Source organism: Clarias gariepinus, chromosome 9, assembly GCF_024256425.1.
Source record: "Clarias gariepinus isolate MV-2021 ecotype Netherlands chromosome 9, CGAR_prim_01v2, whole genome shotgun sequence".
Taxonomy (NCBI): Eukaryota; Metazoa; Chordata; class Actinopteri; order Siluriformes; family Clariidae; genus Clarias; species Clarias gariepinus.
This window is the reverse complement of record NC_071108.1, coordinates 1344002-1363308: the sequence shown is the minus strand read 5'-3', so window position 1 is coordinate 1363308 and position 19307 is coordinate 1344002. Positions and strand designations below refer to the sequence as shown.

Here is a 19307-nt window from a genome sequence, read left to right as displayed (position 1 = left end):
AGAGTGGAGCACAGCTTTCTGGAATGCCCGCAATCCATGTTGTAATAAATTCAAGGTGTTCTCCAAGGAGATAAAAAGTGTGTTCAACCACCCCCATGTCGGCAGGGAGGCCAGAACCAGATTGTTAAGGCTTCGCCAAGGGTCATGCTTCGCTTATAATTACGCCATTGAATTTTGGACCCTGGCCGCCTTGGGTGGATGAAATAACAGCCCTATTGGATGACTTTTTCGAGGACTTGTCAGAAGCAGTCAAAGACAAACTCGTCTCCCAAGAGCTACCCACTAATCTTGCCGGTCAGTTGTTGACTCGTGCTTCCACACGAGACGAGCTTTCAGGAGATCGCCTCCCTCTAGGAGATGATCTCCCAAGACAGCCCACGTATTCTCCCCTCCAAGACAAACTGATTAGGAGAAGCGCATGCAGTTAAACAGGACTCGTGTCTCAGAAAATGAGAGAGGCGGTGCCAACTGCAAAGGGCCTGCTTCTACCGTGGCTCTTCCGGGCATTTACTCAAGTACTGTCCGTTAAAAGGAGGTGTCTTTTAGTCAGACTGGGAGCATTAGAGAGCTCTCCTTTAGACAGGATCCCAAAACCACGCCCCATCACCCTGTCACTTTGATTATCAGCGACCAAGCTCACCACACACAGGCACTCGTTAACTCTGGTTATGACCGTACCCTGATCAGCGCTTCCAAAGTTAGGGCACTGAAAGCCCCTTGTTTGCCGGTGAAACCTTTACTCTCTTTTCAGGCCCTAGATGGAAGTCCCCTGCCAGCAATCCCGTGCCAAACCCTTCCGCTTAGAGTTTTAGAGAACCACTCTGAGACGTCCCACGCTGCTGTAGTTCTTGGTGTTCCCTGGCTAGCGTTCATGGTGTACAGGTCTACTGGGCTAAGCATGTCATCACTGGATGGAGCCCCTCGTGTTCGTCCTGCCTTCACTCAGCCCTCTCTCATTCCCCCACTCCGGTTACCCACGAGGAACCTCCAGACCTCCCATTTCACTCCCTCCTCCTCGACTATATGACTGTCCCATTGACCTCCTTCCAGGCACCTCTCCTCCAAAGGGCCAGCTATACTCATTGACATGCCAAGAACAAGAAGTCATGAACAAGAGCATCACAGAGTCACTCGCTGCTGGTATAATTCGGTTATCCTCCTCCTCCAGCGTGGCGGGGTTTCTTTATTATCAAGAGGTTTATAGAGGCCTTAATGAGATAACAATCAGGAACTGCTACCCCTTACGGCTTATGTCTTTTGCCTTTAAACTTTTCCAGGGAAATTAGAACTTCTCTTCACAAAATTAGATTTATGCAATGCCTATCATCTCGTCCAAATGAGGAAGAGATTAGTGGAATAAAACCCTGACTGGACACTATAAATATTTGGTGGTCCCCTTCGGACTCACTAACGCACCTGCCGTTTTCCAGAGTCTTATCAACTATGTGCTCAGAGACTTCTTGAACTTGTTTGTATTTGTCTATCTGGACGGAGTTTTTTTTTTCATGACTTGGTGGAGCACCGATGCATCATTCGCCAGGTATTACAGAGACAATTGGAGAACAGTTTGTACATTAAAGCAGAGAGGTGAGAGTTTTACACAACGTCCACTACCTTCCTAGGTTTTGTCATCTTCCCCTCGCGGCTTGAGATGGAACCGGCCAAGGTTCAGGCAGTCTCCAACTGGCCAACCCCGGCCTCGTGATGAGACCTCAAACATATTCTGGGCTTTGCCAACTTTTGTTGTTGTTTCATTCAGGGCTACAGCTCCTCTAACCTCTCTGACCTCCTCCAAGACACACTTTTGCTGGAACAAGGAGAAAGCCTTTGACCTCAAGAGAAGGTTCATTTTAGCTCCCATACTCATCATCCCAGACCCATCCTGTCAGTTTGTAATGAATGTTAACGCTTCCAACACCGGCATTGAAGGGATCCTGTGCCAGAGGTCCTCACAGGACAAAAAACTTCATCCCTGTTCATTCTACTCCCGGCAAGAGAAACTACGATGTAGGCAGGCGAGAACTACTAACTATCAAGCTAGCTCTGGAGGAGTGGAGGCATTGGCTGGAGGGAAAACTTGGATCGCAGGATCCTGCAAAACCAACCTGGAACTATTGACCATCAAATGTCATCCTTTTTACCTTCCTCGGGAGTTTACATCAGTTATAATTAGCGCTGTTTATTTACCACCAAAAGCGGACACGGACACTGGCTTATGCGAGCTGCATGAGGCACTCACACAGCACCAGGCACAACATCAAACTTTTATCAGCACATCCCCTGCCCGAACACGGGCTAAAGCACACTAGACCACTGTTACACTACAACCAAAGACTGCTAAAGTCAGATGATATGAGAGATTTAGAGGAGATTTCTCTTTGCCAGAAATATAACAAACACACATTTATACATGTTGAAACGCACGCCGATGTGAGCCGCTTTATTACAGATGGTTGTGTATCGAGCGATTAAAAACCAATACAAGGCATGTTATGATAAGGAAACTTTCTATCTCTTTCATTACAGTGATTAAAAAAAACTGTCAATTAAACTGTCAATATGGTAAAAATGTAAATTTTGGAATCCACAGACGATTAGTGGTCCGAGCACAACGTAATAATCTTTGTATGATAAAATGACTCGTGGCATGAATCTACACGGAGCGCTTCAGTTTCAAATGATCATTTAATAACATAATAATAATTATTAAAAGTAAAATAATATTGTTCTTTTTGCTGTTTTTGTCCACCCTTTAATAATTTTTTTTTTATTAATAATTAAAGCTGTTCACATCGCAGTGTTTAATCAAGTATATGTCGCCTCTCTTTATGAAACGAAGCACAATGCATGTGTGTGAATGACCGAAATGTGGTTATGAATAAGCCTTTTAGTGAATGTAAAATGTTCGCGTGATCCAGCGACGCGCGCTTGTCAGATGAACGCGCGCACCGATATGAGACATTTATAAGAGATTTCTCTTTCCCAGAAATATAACAAACACACATTTATACGTGTTAAATAAGCGCTGTCTTTGCGGCGCTGTGCGAAACGCACGCTGATGCCTTATCTCAGTCATAATATACAAATATGTTTTAGCTGTGTAGCGCGCGCACAACCTCTCGCGGGCGAGCCTCTAAATACACCGTTTTAACGGGAGTGGGGATAAGAAACACCGCACTGACAGAACTAGACTAATGATTATAAATGCGTTGGGGAAAACAGCAAGGAAACTGACTGTCCATTTTAATAATTCATTGATAAGTTGATGTCTTTTCGTTTCGGCTGTGAGTGGATGCGCTGTAGTAATCCACGTTTTATACAAATTACATGAGCTGATTTTTTCCATTAGTTTATATAAAAGCAGACATTTTGCTCTGTAAGTATATATTTTTCACGTCTGTGAGGCGAGTATACACGGAGAAAATACACATTTTTTGATGCGCTCAAGTTCACAGAAACCGTTACGGGATAGCGCTGTATCCATGTTTGCTTTCATTATTTTACAACATCATAACGTTTTGTCGTCATTGTGCGTGCACTTAAATAAAAGTAAAGTCTTTTAGAGGCTATGTAGCTTATATAGGTTTATTATATTGTTTTTGCCCATTAATCTGACAACACCTGTGACTCACCCACTTTTCCTGATACACACAGCCAGAGTTTTCTGGCTACGCGAGTGTTACACATGATAAAATATAAAGGCTCACTGTGTTAACATTAACTTTGCTTAAATTCGATGGAACTAAGAAATGCCCATATTTAAGTTCTAAATTTGTACTGTAATTTTAGTACTGTGATGATAAATTCGTTTAATGTTTCACTTGTATTTTATAAGGTTTTTTCCGGCGGTGGTACAGCACAACGGGGGTGCTGGGATGTGAAAATGTAATTTGTTAAAATGTTTTTATTATTTATTAAAGAACATTATGATGATTATAACAGCCTACTGCATTTAATTCTTAAAATAACGCAAAAACACATCGACATTTGCTGACGCAGTAGCACGGCCTGACAATGTTAGAAATTTTATGGTAATTTATTTTTGTTTTTTCAGGTAATAAATCTACTAAAAATTTAAAGAACACAAAATATAAGATGACAAAAAACAAACATGCGTAGCTTTTCTAATTACACATGATAAAATCTAAAGGCTCACTGTATTAACGTTTACTTTGCTTAAATTCGATCCTAATAAGGTTTAATTTAATTGAAATTCTACATTCGTACTGTAATTTCAATACTGTGATTATCAATTCGTTTAACTACAATGTTTCACTTGATTTTATCTGCTACTATGTGCAGCTCTAACGAAGCGCGGCTCATTAATCCTTGAAAAAATGAACTGATGCCCGAGGTGTCAGTCTATAGTTAAATAGCGCCACTCAACCCAAATGACGCCACCGTGAGGCGTGGCGGTAAAACCAGAATACTGCATGAGTAGCATCTGTATAAAAAGTCTTTGCCTCTGCTTTTGCTCATCTACCTCGGAAGGTTATGTGGAGACAAGCAGGACTAAAACCTTCCACAGTGAGCAAGAACACATCTAATTTTAGACTGGATTCCACAAAATAATCTTCTTGGACACCCAAAAACAAAACTTTTCATAACACATGGAGGAACAAATAGTATCTATGAGGCCATCCATTATGGAGTCTTAATGCTGGACCAGTTTGAGAAAATGGTGCGTCTGAAAGCTAAAGGCATAGCTAAAGTTCTGGAGCTTACAGACTTAAATGTTAATACACTTACTGGGTCTGTTAAAAACATCTTGAATAAAAAGCAGCCCTACCTGGAAAACATGCGTAAGATTTCCTCTCTATATCACGACACACCGATAAAATCAATGTACAGAATCATCTTCTGGCTAGAAGTTGTCATAAGGCATAAAGGTGCAGCTCATCTGGGTACAGAGTCGTATAAGATGCCCTGGTTTGCCTATTATAATGTGGACATTTTAGCTTTTATATTCAGTGTTTATGATCTCATTCTCATTTTTGGACTGGCCTGCAAACCTATGTTTAAGGCGCTGCAAAGAAAGAGAAATATCAAACCATAATAAGAGCTGTAACAGTCTTAGCTATCTTAACTCATAAGTTTTATTTTGACAGAATGAAAAACGCATGCTAATTGGGATTTTAAAATGGAAAGCCAGTTTTGGTTTTTCATTCATCTTGCAGTAAGAAATAACTAGAAAAATTATGTAATCATTTAAAGAATAGGTAATAGCTGAAAGTCCTAAGAATGGGAGTGGCTGTGGGGATGCTAAAACATAATTTATATTGTATGGTTCCATTTGTGTAAAAAAATATCCAGAGTTATAAGGACACAGATCATTACACACACAAACATTATTTTGTCTGAATAATATCTGTCTAGACTTTATAAAAATAGAAAACTAGTGCATATGCACTACTACACTACTACACTTCCTGCACTATAAAACACAGCGTGGAGTGTAGCTTGGGGTCTGTTGGGTTATCGGTGTGGAAGTAAAAGAAGTCGCTGAACACGTGCGGTGGACACGGGGACACGAAGGAAGAGTGGCACTGGAATGGAAGTGGGGCAATGGAATGCACCTCAGGGACTTTAAAGTCATGAATGGTGTTCTGCCCTTTGATGACCGCAGCGAGGACAGTCGCGAACTTGCGCTACTTGCCGCCACCGCTCACCAGCCTGTGTCCACAAGGCAGCGGGCCACTGCCCACCAGACTTGCACGTGCACACCTTTCCTTCCCTTTTTCCCTTTCTTCCTCCTTTAACCCTTTCCTTCCCTAAATACAATTACCCCTTTTCTGTAAGACCTCGCCTCATGTCCATGTCCATAAACATATTTGACACCCCTGTGCAGTGTGCACGTAAATACCACAATGCAGGACAGAGGACATACATAATTTTAACATGTGTGTGATAAAATCATACTTTTCTGTGAAACATTGTAATAAAAGCCCTCTATAAACTATATGTTTAGGTTTCTGCCTAAAATGCCCAAATATGTCCACCCTGACATTTGTATATTTGACAATGTATATTTTGCTGTTAAAAAATGCATGGGATCGTGCTGATGTCCAAGTATTAAATAGATTTTGATGAGTTTTTATGATTTGATTTAGGTTTGTTATTCATCAACTAGTATAAAAGTACTCTTAATAGTTCTAACTGTCATGCACACTTGGAACGCGACCGGCACTAGGACCCGGAAGTTAAGCGGTCGCGAACCAGGAAGTATAAAAGGAGTAAAGAAACCATAGCATCTTGCTCAGTCATTGAGTTTGGCCCATGCCTCGTCGGAATCGTTCGTTGAATCGTGTTAGTTAAATCTAAATGCTTAGCAATGCTCCCAGCTAGTGTGATAAAATGATGCTCTCACAGAATTTCTGAATAAATTCACTGTGGTTATTTATAATAAAACATAGTCCAACAGCATTTACATATTTAATGGTTTTACCTAAGTTTAAATAGTTTCCTGCTTTGTAAAGTAATTAAAGGTTTTAAGCGTAATTGTTACAACAACGATTGTGTAGCAAACACGATGGTGTAGTGGTTTGCACTGTCGCCTTGGCGTAATCCGATGTCTAATAGTTCTTGCCTGCAGTAGGATGTAAAAGCAAAGGTGTTCTGAGTAAACAACCTGGCAAGGAATGAAAACGCAAAAACGAAAAACCTGAGAGATGCTGAGACTCACATTGTGAACACGCCACCATCTTGATCATATAAGATTGTCCAGCAGTTTTATTGGTGTGTCATGATGTAGAAAGAAAATCCTATGCATGTTTTCCATGTAGGGCTGCTTTTCATCCCAAAGGTGTTCTGCATTCTGTGCAGGCCAGTTAAAGTTCCCATTCAGGTCATCCATCTCTTTATGGACCTTGCTTTGTGCACTGGTACGCAGTCATGTCCACTGGTGTGGGGGTTGTTTTTCTGGAGTTTGACTTGGCCAACTACTTCTAGTGAAAGGAAAAACTTAACGCTTCAGCATTAAGACATTGTGGACAATTTCATACTTTTTGGGAACAGCTTGGAGATAACTTCTTCTTGCCTGTGCACCAGTGCACAAAGCAAGTCTATAAAGACATGGATAGGCAAGTTTGGTGTGGAAGAAATTGCATGACCTGCACAAAGTCCTGACCCTAACCTGATAGAATACCTCTGGGATGAATTGGAGCGAAGACTCAGAGTCTGGCCTTCTCATATACTTTAAATGCACACTATTATAGCTGCAAATGGTGGGACAACATATTAAACCCTATGGATTTGGACTTGGATGGCAAACTAGTGAATACCTTTGGCAATATTGTGTATGTGTTTATGTAATCTTTATAAGGAGGTGGGGTGGGGCTAAAGATTTCCTCTGCAATATAATAACTTCACCGTGTGAATCTCATCTATAATAATTAAACAGTCTTCAATAGACTTGCTTACCAACTGCATATTTTCCATAATGATGACCTTAAGTACCATAAAATCCTGTGGTCAGTACAATGTAGAACACAGCGCTCATGGCTTTTTTAAAAAAAGAAGCTGGTCGATGTTTGGAGATGAGGTCGCTCTCTTATTCATTAAATCTCCAAGATCATTTAGATCTTGTTGCATCAAGGTAGAATTTTTTTTTTTTTTTTGTAGATGATGAGGACAGAATAAAAAAGATCTATATCAGGATAAAAAATAATAAATTATAATTTATTTAGTTGTAATGCAGACTAAAAGCAGCAGTGGTAGTCTGGAGTTAAAAAGTAAAGAGGAAAGTTTAAAATAAAGTGTGTGATTAGTGATTAGTTGTTGGGATTAGTTGTGATCAGTTTTTGTCACTGCCTCTTTTTAAATAGTCTTTAGAAGGTGTCAAATGTTACCTTTAAAGACTAGTTAAAAATATTTAAAAAGTAGAGACTGTCACTGATCACCACTGTTCCCAACAACCAATTAGAACTAATCTAACTTCTATGAAACATCATGATTTTTTTTTATACCCAGCGCTTTAAATCTTAATAATGTTACTGCCTTTTTTTGCATGACTTTTCCAAATGTATAATGTCTGTGTAACATCTGTGCCACAGGTATATATTTTAAAGAGCTTATGTAAACATTAGATTTGACACTGGTTACTGGTCACATTATCAAATTATACTGTTTTTTGTAACGAACTTCATAAAGAGGTGTATTTTACAGCAGACTTGCTGGGAAATCTTATTATTTTAAAGGAATATTGATACTGTCTTAAATATGCATTTTTTAAAAATTGTTTTTAGTTTTTAAATGAAATTAGTGATTTTACAACAAAAAAACAATGCAAAAAATGCATTGCATGAAGAAATCTGTTTTATTTGTCAGTGTTTTCTGTAATGTTTCTACACTGCACACTCAGACTGTGGATGATTCATTAGTCAGGGTGTTATTTAACCGCACACTTTTAAAATGAAGACCAGAATCAGTAATGTTTAATCACATGTTCTGTTTAATGATAATCTTGATTTTTTTATAGATAAGCATTTTAGTATTTTTTGTCCCACTCTGACACACAAACTATGCAGACACACACATACTGTACTGTCTGTTTCAGCACTTACTGATGACCAAAGAAGAACATACAGCAAACAGGTTTTTCACATTCTTACACACAGCAGGTAAAACTTTTCTTAATTTACAGCATGTTATAGGAGCAGGTGTGTCGAGTCAGGCCACTGCACTGTTAAATAAGACTTACTAAATTGCAATTGCATTACAATTAAAGGTTAATATATATATATATATATATATATATATATATATATATATATATATATATATATATATTGGCATATATTCACTTATTAAATAAATATATTTTGGGGTTGTCTGCGTTTCCATCATTTCTTATAAATAAATAATTTTATTTACAAGAAATTCGCTTTGACATACAAGTTTTTTTTAATATACAAGCACACTTTTTAAACAAATTGTGCTCTCAATTTATGGTTCCACTGTATACATATATACATTGTATACATATCTGTGTGTGTGTGTGTGTTTGTGTAATTTTGTTGTATAATTTAAATGTTTGCTGTGTTTTTATTTCATCTTTAACTTAGAAATATAAGGATTTTTTAAATAATTGCTAACAATTCATCAAAATAACAAAGCACCATGAAAGCACCAGGATTTCAGCTCTTTTTGTTTTAATATGTTTACATGTATGGCATGCGGATTAATAACATTTTAAGAAGTGACAAAAATGACAGAGTTCTGAAAATAAAAAGGCCTTTTTACTTTGACTTAAAGTGTAAATTGTACACTTAATTGTAGTTAAACATGATTAAAGTAGAGAATAAAGCTTCATTTCGCAGGATAATTAAAACATTATCCAGAAAGGTTAAGGCAGGGCAAAGGGTCCAGAAATAATATGCAGAAGGTTATTAATGATAACCCATGATCAAAGGGTAAGCTTAATAATAAACTGATTATAAGATTTAGGTTTAAATAGAGAGCAGTAATAATATAAAAAACACAAATATCAGGTATGGGAGAAATGGCAGTTTATAAAACTATAAACTCAAAACTAAAAAAAAAAAACAGAGAGAAAAGCTGGTTAGTTTAACTAAACAAATGTATTTCTAAACTTTACTGCCCGGCCACCCTTTTTCCAGCTATAACAGCTTCAACTCTTCTGGGAAGGCTTTTGTCAAGAACTAACCTGGGTTATAAAGACACACTCAATACGAAAGCAAAACCAAGAAAGGAGTTTGTTAGTCACGAATAGGCGAACCCAATGACTGAGCGATGTGCTATGATTTGTTTACTCCTCTTATACTTCCTGGTTCTCAACTGCATTACTTCCAGGTCCTACTGCCGGTCGCAGATTGAGTGTGCATAACAGCTTTCCACAAGGTTTAGGTGTGTGTTTATGTAAGTTTTTGACATTTTTTCCTGCTGCTTTAGAGTCAGTACCTCTGATAATCTTTGCACCACTGCACCCGATGCTGTGCATTGCACTTTGTGATGTACAGTAAGGCTTGGATGCAGCTGCTCGGCCATGGAAACCCATTCCATGAAGCTCTCTACCCACTGTTCTTGAGATAATCTGAAAGCCACATGAAGTTTGGAGGTTTGTAGCTAGGAAATTTCACAACCGGACTTATTGCACAGGTGGCATCCTATTACAGTACCACGCTGGAATTCACTGAGCTCCGAAAAGTGACCTATTCTTTCACAAATATTTGTAGAAGTGCTCTGCATGCCTAGGTGCTTGATTTTATACACCTGTAACCATGAAAGTGATTGGAACACCTGAATTTAATTATTTGGATGGGGGAGTAAATACTTTTGCCAATATAGTGTATAGTAATCACAATTAAAGCACTAATGCTGGTCTACAACGCCAACCCCACCCATTCCCCCAAATCATTTACCACACCCTGCAGTGCACCACACTACCTCTGATCCTCTAGCCCTGCTCGACTGTTCCCACCATCTTTTAGGGTAGAAGGGGGGCATGCATCAGGATGCTTTAGCCCTTCTTACAAGAAGAATAACAATAAGCATCCCATGTAAATATCACATGATATCTCATTTTTCAGTCAAATTCAATTCAAGTTAATTCAATATATTTTATTGCAATGCAGCTTTAGAAAAATAAAAATGACAAATAAAGCATCAGGATAGAATTTGTGCTGGAATTTGTCATGAGGCATAAAGCTCATTTCCAGACAGAGTGGTATAAGATGCCCTGGTTTGCCTATTATAATTTGGACATTTTAGCTTTCATTCTCAGTTTGTTCATGATCTCATTTCTGATTTTTGGTCTAAGCGGCAAGCTTAAGCACGGCAAAGATTCAAGATTCGTTATTTGTCCCATGCATAGTTATACAGGTGCAACACGCAGTGAAATGTATCCTAAACTGCTCCTACTTTGAGCAAATAACAGAAAAAAATTCGAAAAAGAGAAAGAAAGAGAAAAGTCAAACTGCACTAGGAGCTGTAACAGTCTTGCGTCTCTCAATTTACCAGATGTTTTAAACTTTAGTTCCAGCTTTTCTTGTTTAGTGTTTAAAGGACTTTACATTTAACACTGCCTGAATTTCTCCTGTTCCTGAATTTCTCCTGACTCCTTACAATGTTATACAAATTAACTTATTTATTTTAATTTCTTCAAGGACCTTTGCACACGAATATGAAATAAGAAGTTCACAAACAAATTTTTCTACTAGAATGATAATCTAATTCTCACCAAAAGGTCGATTTAAAATGCAAACACTATTGTTCCTTAATGCATTTGACTCTATTGAACTTATGCAAAGGTAAATGAACAGACATTGAAATAAAATTCCAATAATAATAATAATAATAATAATAATAATAATAATAATATTTTCTGTAAAATATTGTAAGCTGCAAATTAAATCTAAGGAATATATATAGTTAAATGCATGAGATTTATTGTTTAGTGACAATCCTGTTTCTTCTTTAAATTGGAAACAAACTAAAAAAAAAAAAAAAAAAAAAATATATATATATATATATATATATATATATATATATATATATATATAAAAAGAATAATAACATTTATGCATTTTAAAACCATCAAAAATAAAAACAAGCCCAATGAGTTCGGACTGAAGTGTCAGTAAACAAAAGTTATAAAAAATACAAAATAAAATAAAAGGGCAAAAACAAGTGAGAAAATACTTTAATAACTTTAGCTGGACTTGGGTTATAAAAAGTTTAGTCAGTTTTATTATTTAATTTTTAAGATGAAGTGTTACAGAATTTATTTTACATATAATTAAATCATTTTATAAAATCAATTTTTGTAATATTGTTAACTGAGTAAATTGTACAATAACACATGCAGTGATTAATTAGTAAACTGGGGCTTTAAGAGACCCCAAGAATTTGATTTAAAAAGAACCTTGTTAAGATAAACAAAATATTGTTAAATAACTAACAAACTTGGCATTACTGTTGGTCAAAAAAGGAGAGGAGGAAGGCGTGTTCGAAAGCAGAGAGAGAAAAAGAAAGGCAAGAGTTTAGGAGTGATAGTAGGGACTTTAAATGTTGGGACAATGACAGGGAAGGGAAGAGAGTTGGTTGATATGATGCAGAGAAGGAAGGTGGATATACTGTGTGTCCAGGAGACCAGGTGGAAAGGTAGCAAGGCTAGAAGCTTAGGATCAGGGTTCAAATAGTTTTACCATGGTGTGGATAGGAAAAGAAATGGAGTAGGAGTTATTCTGATGGAGGAGTTTGTTAGGAATGTTCTAGAGGTGAAGAGAGTATCAGATAGGGTGATGAGTCTGAAGCTGGATATTAAAGGGGTGATGTTTAATGTTGTTAGTAGTTATGCCTCACAGATAGGATGTGTAGTAAGAAAAGAAGAAGAAGTACTGGAGTGAGTTAGATGAAATGATGCAGAGCATCCCCAGAGGTGAAAGAGTGGTGATTGGTGCAGACTTCAATGGACATGTTGGGGAAGGGAACAGAGGTGATGAAAATGTGATGAGCAGGTTTGGTCTTCAGGACAGGAATGTAGAAGGACATATGGTGGTGGACTTTGCAAAGAGGATGGAAATGGCAGTAGTAAATAATTTCTTCCAGAAGACACAGGAACATAGGATGACATATAAGAGTGGAGGCAGAAGCACTCAGGTCGACTAGATCTTGTTTTGACGTTGTAATCTGAAGGAGATCAGTAACTGCAGAGTGTTGGTAGGGGAGAGTGTAGCCAGACAACACAGAATGGTGGTGTGTAAAATAACCTTGGTGGTGAAGAGGACAAAGGCAGAGCAGAGGACAAAGTGGTGGAAGCTGAGAAAGGAAGAATCTTGTATAGTCTTTAGGGAGGAGTTGAGACAGGCTATGGGTGGTCAGGAGGTGCTTTCAGTTGACTGGACAACTACAGCCAATGTGATCAGGGAAGCAGGTAGGAGGGTACTTGGTGTATCATCAGGTAAGGCAAAAGTGGACAAGGAGACTTGGTGGTGAAACGAGGAATTCCAGGAGTGTATACAGGGAAATAGACTAGCTAAGAAGTGGGTACAGGCAAATGCATCGTAAGGTTAAGATAGAGGTGGCAAAGGCCAAACAAAGAGCATATGAGGACTTGCTAGGCTAGGCTCCATGCTAGGCTGGACAGTAAGGAGGGAGAGGTGGATCTGTACAGGTTGGCAAGGCAGAGAGATGGAGATGGGAAGGATGTGCAGCAGGTTAGAGTGATAAAGGTATAGATGGAAATGTACTGACAGATGCCAGGAGGGTAATGGGAAGATGGAAGGAGTACTTTAAAGAGTTGATGAATGAGGAAAACGAAAGAGAACAAAGAGTAGAAGAGGTGACTGTTGTGGAACAGGAAGTAGCAAATATTAGAAAGCAGAATAAGAACAAGGGAGATTGAAAGTTAAGGGCTTTGCTGAAGGACCCAGCAGTACTGCAACTTTAACTCATAATCTTCTAATCAGAAGTGCAATGTCCTATCCACTGAACTCCCACAGTGCCCCGGGCTCACAAAAACCAAATCAGTGAGACCTGCCTCATACAAACTTTCCAGTGGATCCTCAATCAGATCGTTCTATAAATAATGCTAGACCACACTCATGCCACCATGTACCCCACTGCCTGATAAAGGCCAGGAAGCTGTCTGGGCTCCAGCTACTTAAGCACTCCAAACCACCCCTAGTGGAAGAAAAAATATTTTTTCTCTTTTTTTCCTTAATAAATTAAATCATCGTTTAAAACTGTATTTTGTATTTATTTGGGTTATGTATGATTAATATTTAAATTTGTTTGATTTCAATCATTTAAGTGTGGCAAATATGGAAAGCACCATATATAAACCATACATAAACAGAGACCAATAGACCATCCACTCCAGGGAGTGTCTCCATATACAGTAGCAAGAACCAGAAGTAGGGCATCAGGATGGATCAGGCGGGTGCAGAAGGGTCAGGGTCACTGGTATTTCAAGTGAGCCATGTGTAGCTCAATAGCAAAAGAGAGAGTGTGTGTAAAAGAGTTAAATATGCTTACAGTCATGTAATTTCATTCATGTCTGGAAGCAGTTGCTGCTCCTCAGCATGTGGAAGTTTGCAGACAGACCCAGGATGTAGTAAAGTTTGATGCATGCTGCACTTCCAAACTGCAAATAATAGGAATTCTATTCATTAACCCTATTAATGAGATCTGATGAAGTCTACCTGTATTTTATTTTAGACAATGTTCCCCCACTGGACTTTGCTCATTACTGCCCTCATGTGGACCCAAACTTCTTTCACCAGTGCAGGAAAAATCCTTGTGTATCCAGCAGAAGGAAGTCGTTGGCTCAACATGAACATCATCCTGCATGAACTCTATAAACGAGGTCATGATCTGACAGTAGTGCGTTCCTCCATGAGTTTACAGATTCCTGAACACGCTCCTCACTATAAGTCACTGACCATCAAGGTATCTCAAGCCATCAGTTTGGATACACCTGAACTAACGGTGTCGCTTCTTAAAAAGACTACAGAAAGCAGGAAAAGTAAATGGTCAGTTCTTTCCTTCATAGCTCTATATCAATGTTTATTTGCCTTTATTGGGCAAAGTAGAAGAGTGAGTGCAGAAATGTTAAGAACCATTTTGGAGGATAAAATATTGATAAACTATCTCCATAATGCAAAGTTTGATATGATTTTCACCGAAACTCATGGCAGCGGCATTGTGTTGGGGTCGTACTTGGGTTTACCAATAGTGCTTAACACTCGCTGGATAATGAACAAAGAAGCCCACTTTGCAGTCGCACCCTCTCCACTTTCTTACATTCCAACAGCTGGATCTGAGCTCAATGACAAAATGACCTTTACAGACCGACTGAAGAACTTGTTGCATTATGCTATTGGTCAGTATACATATCACATGCTCTTGAAACCAACTTATCAGGATATCATCAGTGAGTTTATTGATCCGAACACCGATGTCTTGTCCCTAATGCAAGGTGCAGATCTGTGGCTCATGCGAGTAGATTTTGTATTCGAGTTTCCTCGGCCCACGATGCCAAACGTGGTCTACATCGGGGGATTTCAGTGCAAGCCTTCCAGTCCTCTGCCTGATGACTTGGAGATGTTCATGCAAAGTTCAGGGGAACATGGTGTAATCATGATGGCTTTTGGAACTCGAGTTAAAGTTTTAGAACATGATTTATTAGAAATCTTTGCTTCTGCCTTTGCCTGTCTACCGCAGAAGGTTGTGTGGCGACATGCAGGACCAAAACCTTCCACAGTGAGTAACAACACACTAATTTTAGACTGGATTCCACAAAATGATCTTCTTGGACACCCAAAAACAAAACTTTTCATAACACATGGAGGAACCAATAGTATCTACGAGGCCATCTATCATGGAGTCCCAATGCTGGCAATACCACTAATGCTGGACCAGTTTGAGAACATGGTGCGTCTGAAAGCTAAAGGCATAGCTGAAGTTCTGGAACTCACAGATTTAAACATTAATACGCTGACTGAATCTATCAAAAACCTTTTGGATGAAAAGCAGCCCTACATGGAGAACATGCGTGAGATTTCCTCTCTACATCATGACACACCAATAAAACCAATGGACAGCGTCATCTTCTGGCTGGAATTTGTCATGAGGCATAAAGGTGCAGCTCATCTGCGTACAGAGTCATATAAGATGCCCTGGTACGCCTATCATAATGTGGACATTTTAGCCTTTATACTTAGTGCGTTTATGATCTTATTTCTGATTTTTGCTTTAAGCTGCAAGCTTCTGCTTAAGGAACTGCAAAGAAAGAGAAAAGTCAAACAACAATAAGAGCCATAACTGTCTTACCTCTCTTAACTCACCAGATGTTTCCTGATGTTCTGTCCTATTATTACTGTCACATTTTACAGATCTACAGATGAGTTTGTTTATAATTAAATTTTTAGTATATAATATGGTAAAAACTTAGGTTTCTGTTTTTGGGCAAAGGCAGGTGTTTTTCATGAAAAAACGAATAATGTTGAGTTATTGATGTATCAACTACAACTACATTTGATGATTGAAAGGGAAATTAATAAACAAATTTGCAGTATTTTGCACTTTAATAATTTTGACAATGACATTTTAATAAACCCACTTGAAAACATGGAGACTTTGTCTAGTCCACCTCACTTGACAGCATGTATAAGCATTAATAAAAAAAAATCTACATTATTATTGTGCGCTATGGTGACCCACCTAGTACTCTTTTAGGGCCCTTATTGGATTCCTTTATACCCATATATGGACATGTGATCTGCAAACCTATCGTTAGCCCTCACTCCTACCCTAATCACAAACAGCTTTATGTTTCATATAAATGTTATTCAGCATCACAGCTCTGTTAAAAAGAAAATCTTTGTGAGGATATAAAAGCTTAGATAAACATGGATGTCCTGTACATGTTTACAGTGACTGCTGAATACCAACATTAAATACATACGTACATATTACATCTGTAATAAAAAAAACATTACAATATCATTTCAGTACCATTACTTATCCCAGTGTTTCACCAGCCATCCAGTTAGAATTTTTTATTCAGTAGGCCAGGAGCCATGATCAGACTGCCTGCTTCAATGCTGAAATGCTGCCCTCTCAGGAACTCTTTTAATGTCTTAAACATGTGGATGTCACAGTTAAACACCAGAGGGTGCCATGCGCCCATAGTTTTATGTTCCTTTTGTGTTTCTTTGGTTTTGAACTATGCTTTCCAGGATGCACCTCGGTCATGTGATGGGAACACTCACCTGAACCAAGTTAACTAATTAGTGTTATATAAATAACCTTTTGTTCTGTGGTTTGACATTTGGCATCTGTTGTGTTAAAGTGCTGTTTGGTTAAATGGTTATTTGTATTTCCCTGTGTCTGTCTGCACCATGCTTGCTGTTTCCATTGTTCCTATGGTATTCAGTTAAGTTGCTTAAACTGCTTTAATAACTGCTTACAGTAACTGAGCGTGCTGTCGCGTTGTATATACTGTACAATATGCGTTTATCAGCCTTTTAATAAAAAATGCTGCCTTTTGTAAAGTGAAAGTACGAGCCGCAGGTTTCGGCTACGAACAGCTTTATTTCAGTCATAATTTACAATCACATTCCAGCTATTATTTTCAGCCGTGTTCAAATAATTAATGAAATAATTATTCAATGCTGGACACAAACAGCAAAAAACATGATTAATATTATAAAAAGTCCAAAGCACTTCATGTTCATAAAGGAATATTTACCTAATATGATATATATATACATATATATATATATATATATATATATATATATATATATATATATATTCATTCATGTCTTTTAATGATGTAGACACATTTTCAGGTTTTAAATAAGATTTTTTGGCATATTCACGAATCAGGACATTTGCATAGTTAACACTATCAGGAAATTAAATAAATTTCAAGACCATTTAAACCGAGGCATTGCCATGTCTTTCATTGTTTTGTCCCTGTTAAGACATTACAAAAACTATATAAAAAACTTTATAAGGAATTTTAAGGCACGATCTTGGGCATCTATATATTAGACACAATTATAATATCATCATTAAAAAAAATATGGCACATTCATCATGAAAGATCTGTTGTAAAATAAAATTTATATTTGCTTCAGCATTGGAAAAGAAATATTGGTTTAGGCTAACTTATTATACACAATTCTTCGTTGTACTTGGTCTAGCTTTTAGATCAAGTCCTTCCATGCGCCATCTGGCGGATATTCGGTGAAGCACAACACATTTATTTTAATTCCTGAATGTTGCTTGCGGCAAGTCGCGGCACGCCCCGGACCAAATTGCGGCATCTCACAGGAAAACACGCATTCTTAATGGCCACATCTGTAAATCTACATGAGGTATCTGGTTGTTACACAAAATTTCCTTTTGCATGCTACCTTTTCAAGCACTCTGCCTCATACATCTGGCAAATGTAAGGTTTAGCGGGGATTTCCCATACCCATATTTGTCGAGATACAGCTCTTTTCATGCAGTGGCTCTCCAGGGCTCTCGGAGTCTAGGAAAAAAGGCAAACTTTCTGGCCTCCTTTTAAAGTTTTCCTCCAACTTCCAGACTGTGAGTGGTAATGGGAAGCCTGTTGCGCGCCGCCTCTTTCTTACCTGAGGTTGGTCGTAGCCTTGACCATGACCTGTTTTTTCAGCATGTAAGGAGCTGTGTTGTAAGTGGAGAGGGTTTAAGGCTCACCGTCACACCTGTTATCAGAAATATCATGGCACTTAATTGGAGTACTGGCTCTATCTGAAATTCAATGTCTCTCCTTCCAGAAGCTTCAGTAGTTTGAGCACAAGTTTTCAGTACATAAGGAAAGGCCTAATCTTACTAATCACCTATTGCTCTGGTCATCCAGCATAACATACATCTTGAAACTGGCTATTAGACCGCCTCTTTTATACACTCGAACAAGCCTTAGCTGGTGAATCTTCCTCGCAGACTTTAGGACAGGCACCATTCACACTAGGCGATAAACCTTTTTTCATCCCCACCATGCTTTAAAGAAGGGATTGAGGTTTTAGAGACCCATGGAGCTGGTCTAGGGTGAAGAGCAGAGGCATGGTCTTCACTGGCATATTCTATACACTTCACCACAGCTTTGCAATTGCGCGCAACAAGGGAAAATGATGCACAACTTCGAAAGCAGATACTGTACCATGTTCCTTTAAGTAGGCTTTTCGTTTCTTCCAATGGATTCATCTGAAAGCCATGACACTTTTCAAGTGGATGCGGTTTTATTATGTACTATGTATTATGTATTATAAATTTTTTTCAGTGGTGCCTGATTTCTTATTAGGATGGGCCTTTTGGGAAATATCAACTTTATAAACAGAAATGAGCATCTTCTTTTGAGTTTGTTTATCCAGGAATTTTTCAATTTTAGGAGGACCAGCAATAGTAAAGCTTGGATTGTTGATTGCTTTTGCCTCATAGCAGATGAAGCTGAGAAAGTGACTATAACAGGGAAAGCAAGAGAGTTGGTTGAGATGCTGCAGAAAAGGAAGATGGATATGCTGTGTGTACAGGTGACCAGGTGGAAATGTAGCAAGGCTAGAAGCTAGAAGTTGTTTTATCAAAGTGTGGATAGGAAAAAAATGGAGTAGGAGTGATCTTTAGAGAAGAATTTGTAAGGAATGTCTTAAAGGTAAAAAAAGTATCAGATAAGTTGAGTCTGAAGTGGTTATGGTAGAAGGTAAGTAAAAACAGAAGTAGAAATTCTGGAGTGAGTTAGATGAAGTAATACAGAGCATACACAGAGATGAGAAAGTGGTGATTGGTGCAGATTTTAATGAACATGTTGGGGAAGG

The 19307-nt window shown here is 38.3% G+C and overlaps 1 protein-coding gene and 1 pseudogene across 3 annotated transcripts; both read left to right on the top strand.

The window, feature by feature from the left end:
• The first annotated feature begins 911 nt into the window (after positions 1-911).
• Positions 912-5056, top strand: LOC128530053 (UDP-glucuronosyltransferase 2C1-like; annotated as a pseudogene).
• A 3394-nt stretch (positions 5057-8450) lies between these two features.
• Positions 8451-16127, top strand: LOC128530383 (UDP-glucuronosyltransferase 2A1-like). Of its 3 annotated transcripts, none has more exons than XM_053504301.1 (3): positions 8451-8618; positions 14179-14842; positions 14945-16127. In XM_053504301.1, exons 2-3 carry the CDS (start codon positions 14182-14184, stop codon positions 15772-15774), a joined length of 1491 nt encoding a protein of 496 aa, XP_053360276.1. In that variant the 5' UTR covers positions 8451-8618; positions 14179-14181; the 3' UTR covers positions 15775-16127. The 3 variants fall into 3 exon arrangements, with proteins under 3 accessions (XP_053360276.1, XP_053360275.1, XP_053360274.1); XM_053504300.1 differs by having other exon boundaries at positions 14939-16127; XM_053504299.1 differs by having other exon boundaries at positions 14179-16127.
• Positions 16128-19307: the final 3180 nt, after the last annotated feature.

What these genes read in the sequence shown, in the direction of transcription:
- LOC128530383 (XM_053504299.1), top strand. Translation starts at nt 14,182, where the DNA reads ATGTTCCCCCACTGGACTTTGCTCATTACTGCCCTCATGTGGACCCAA.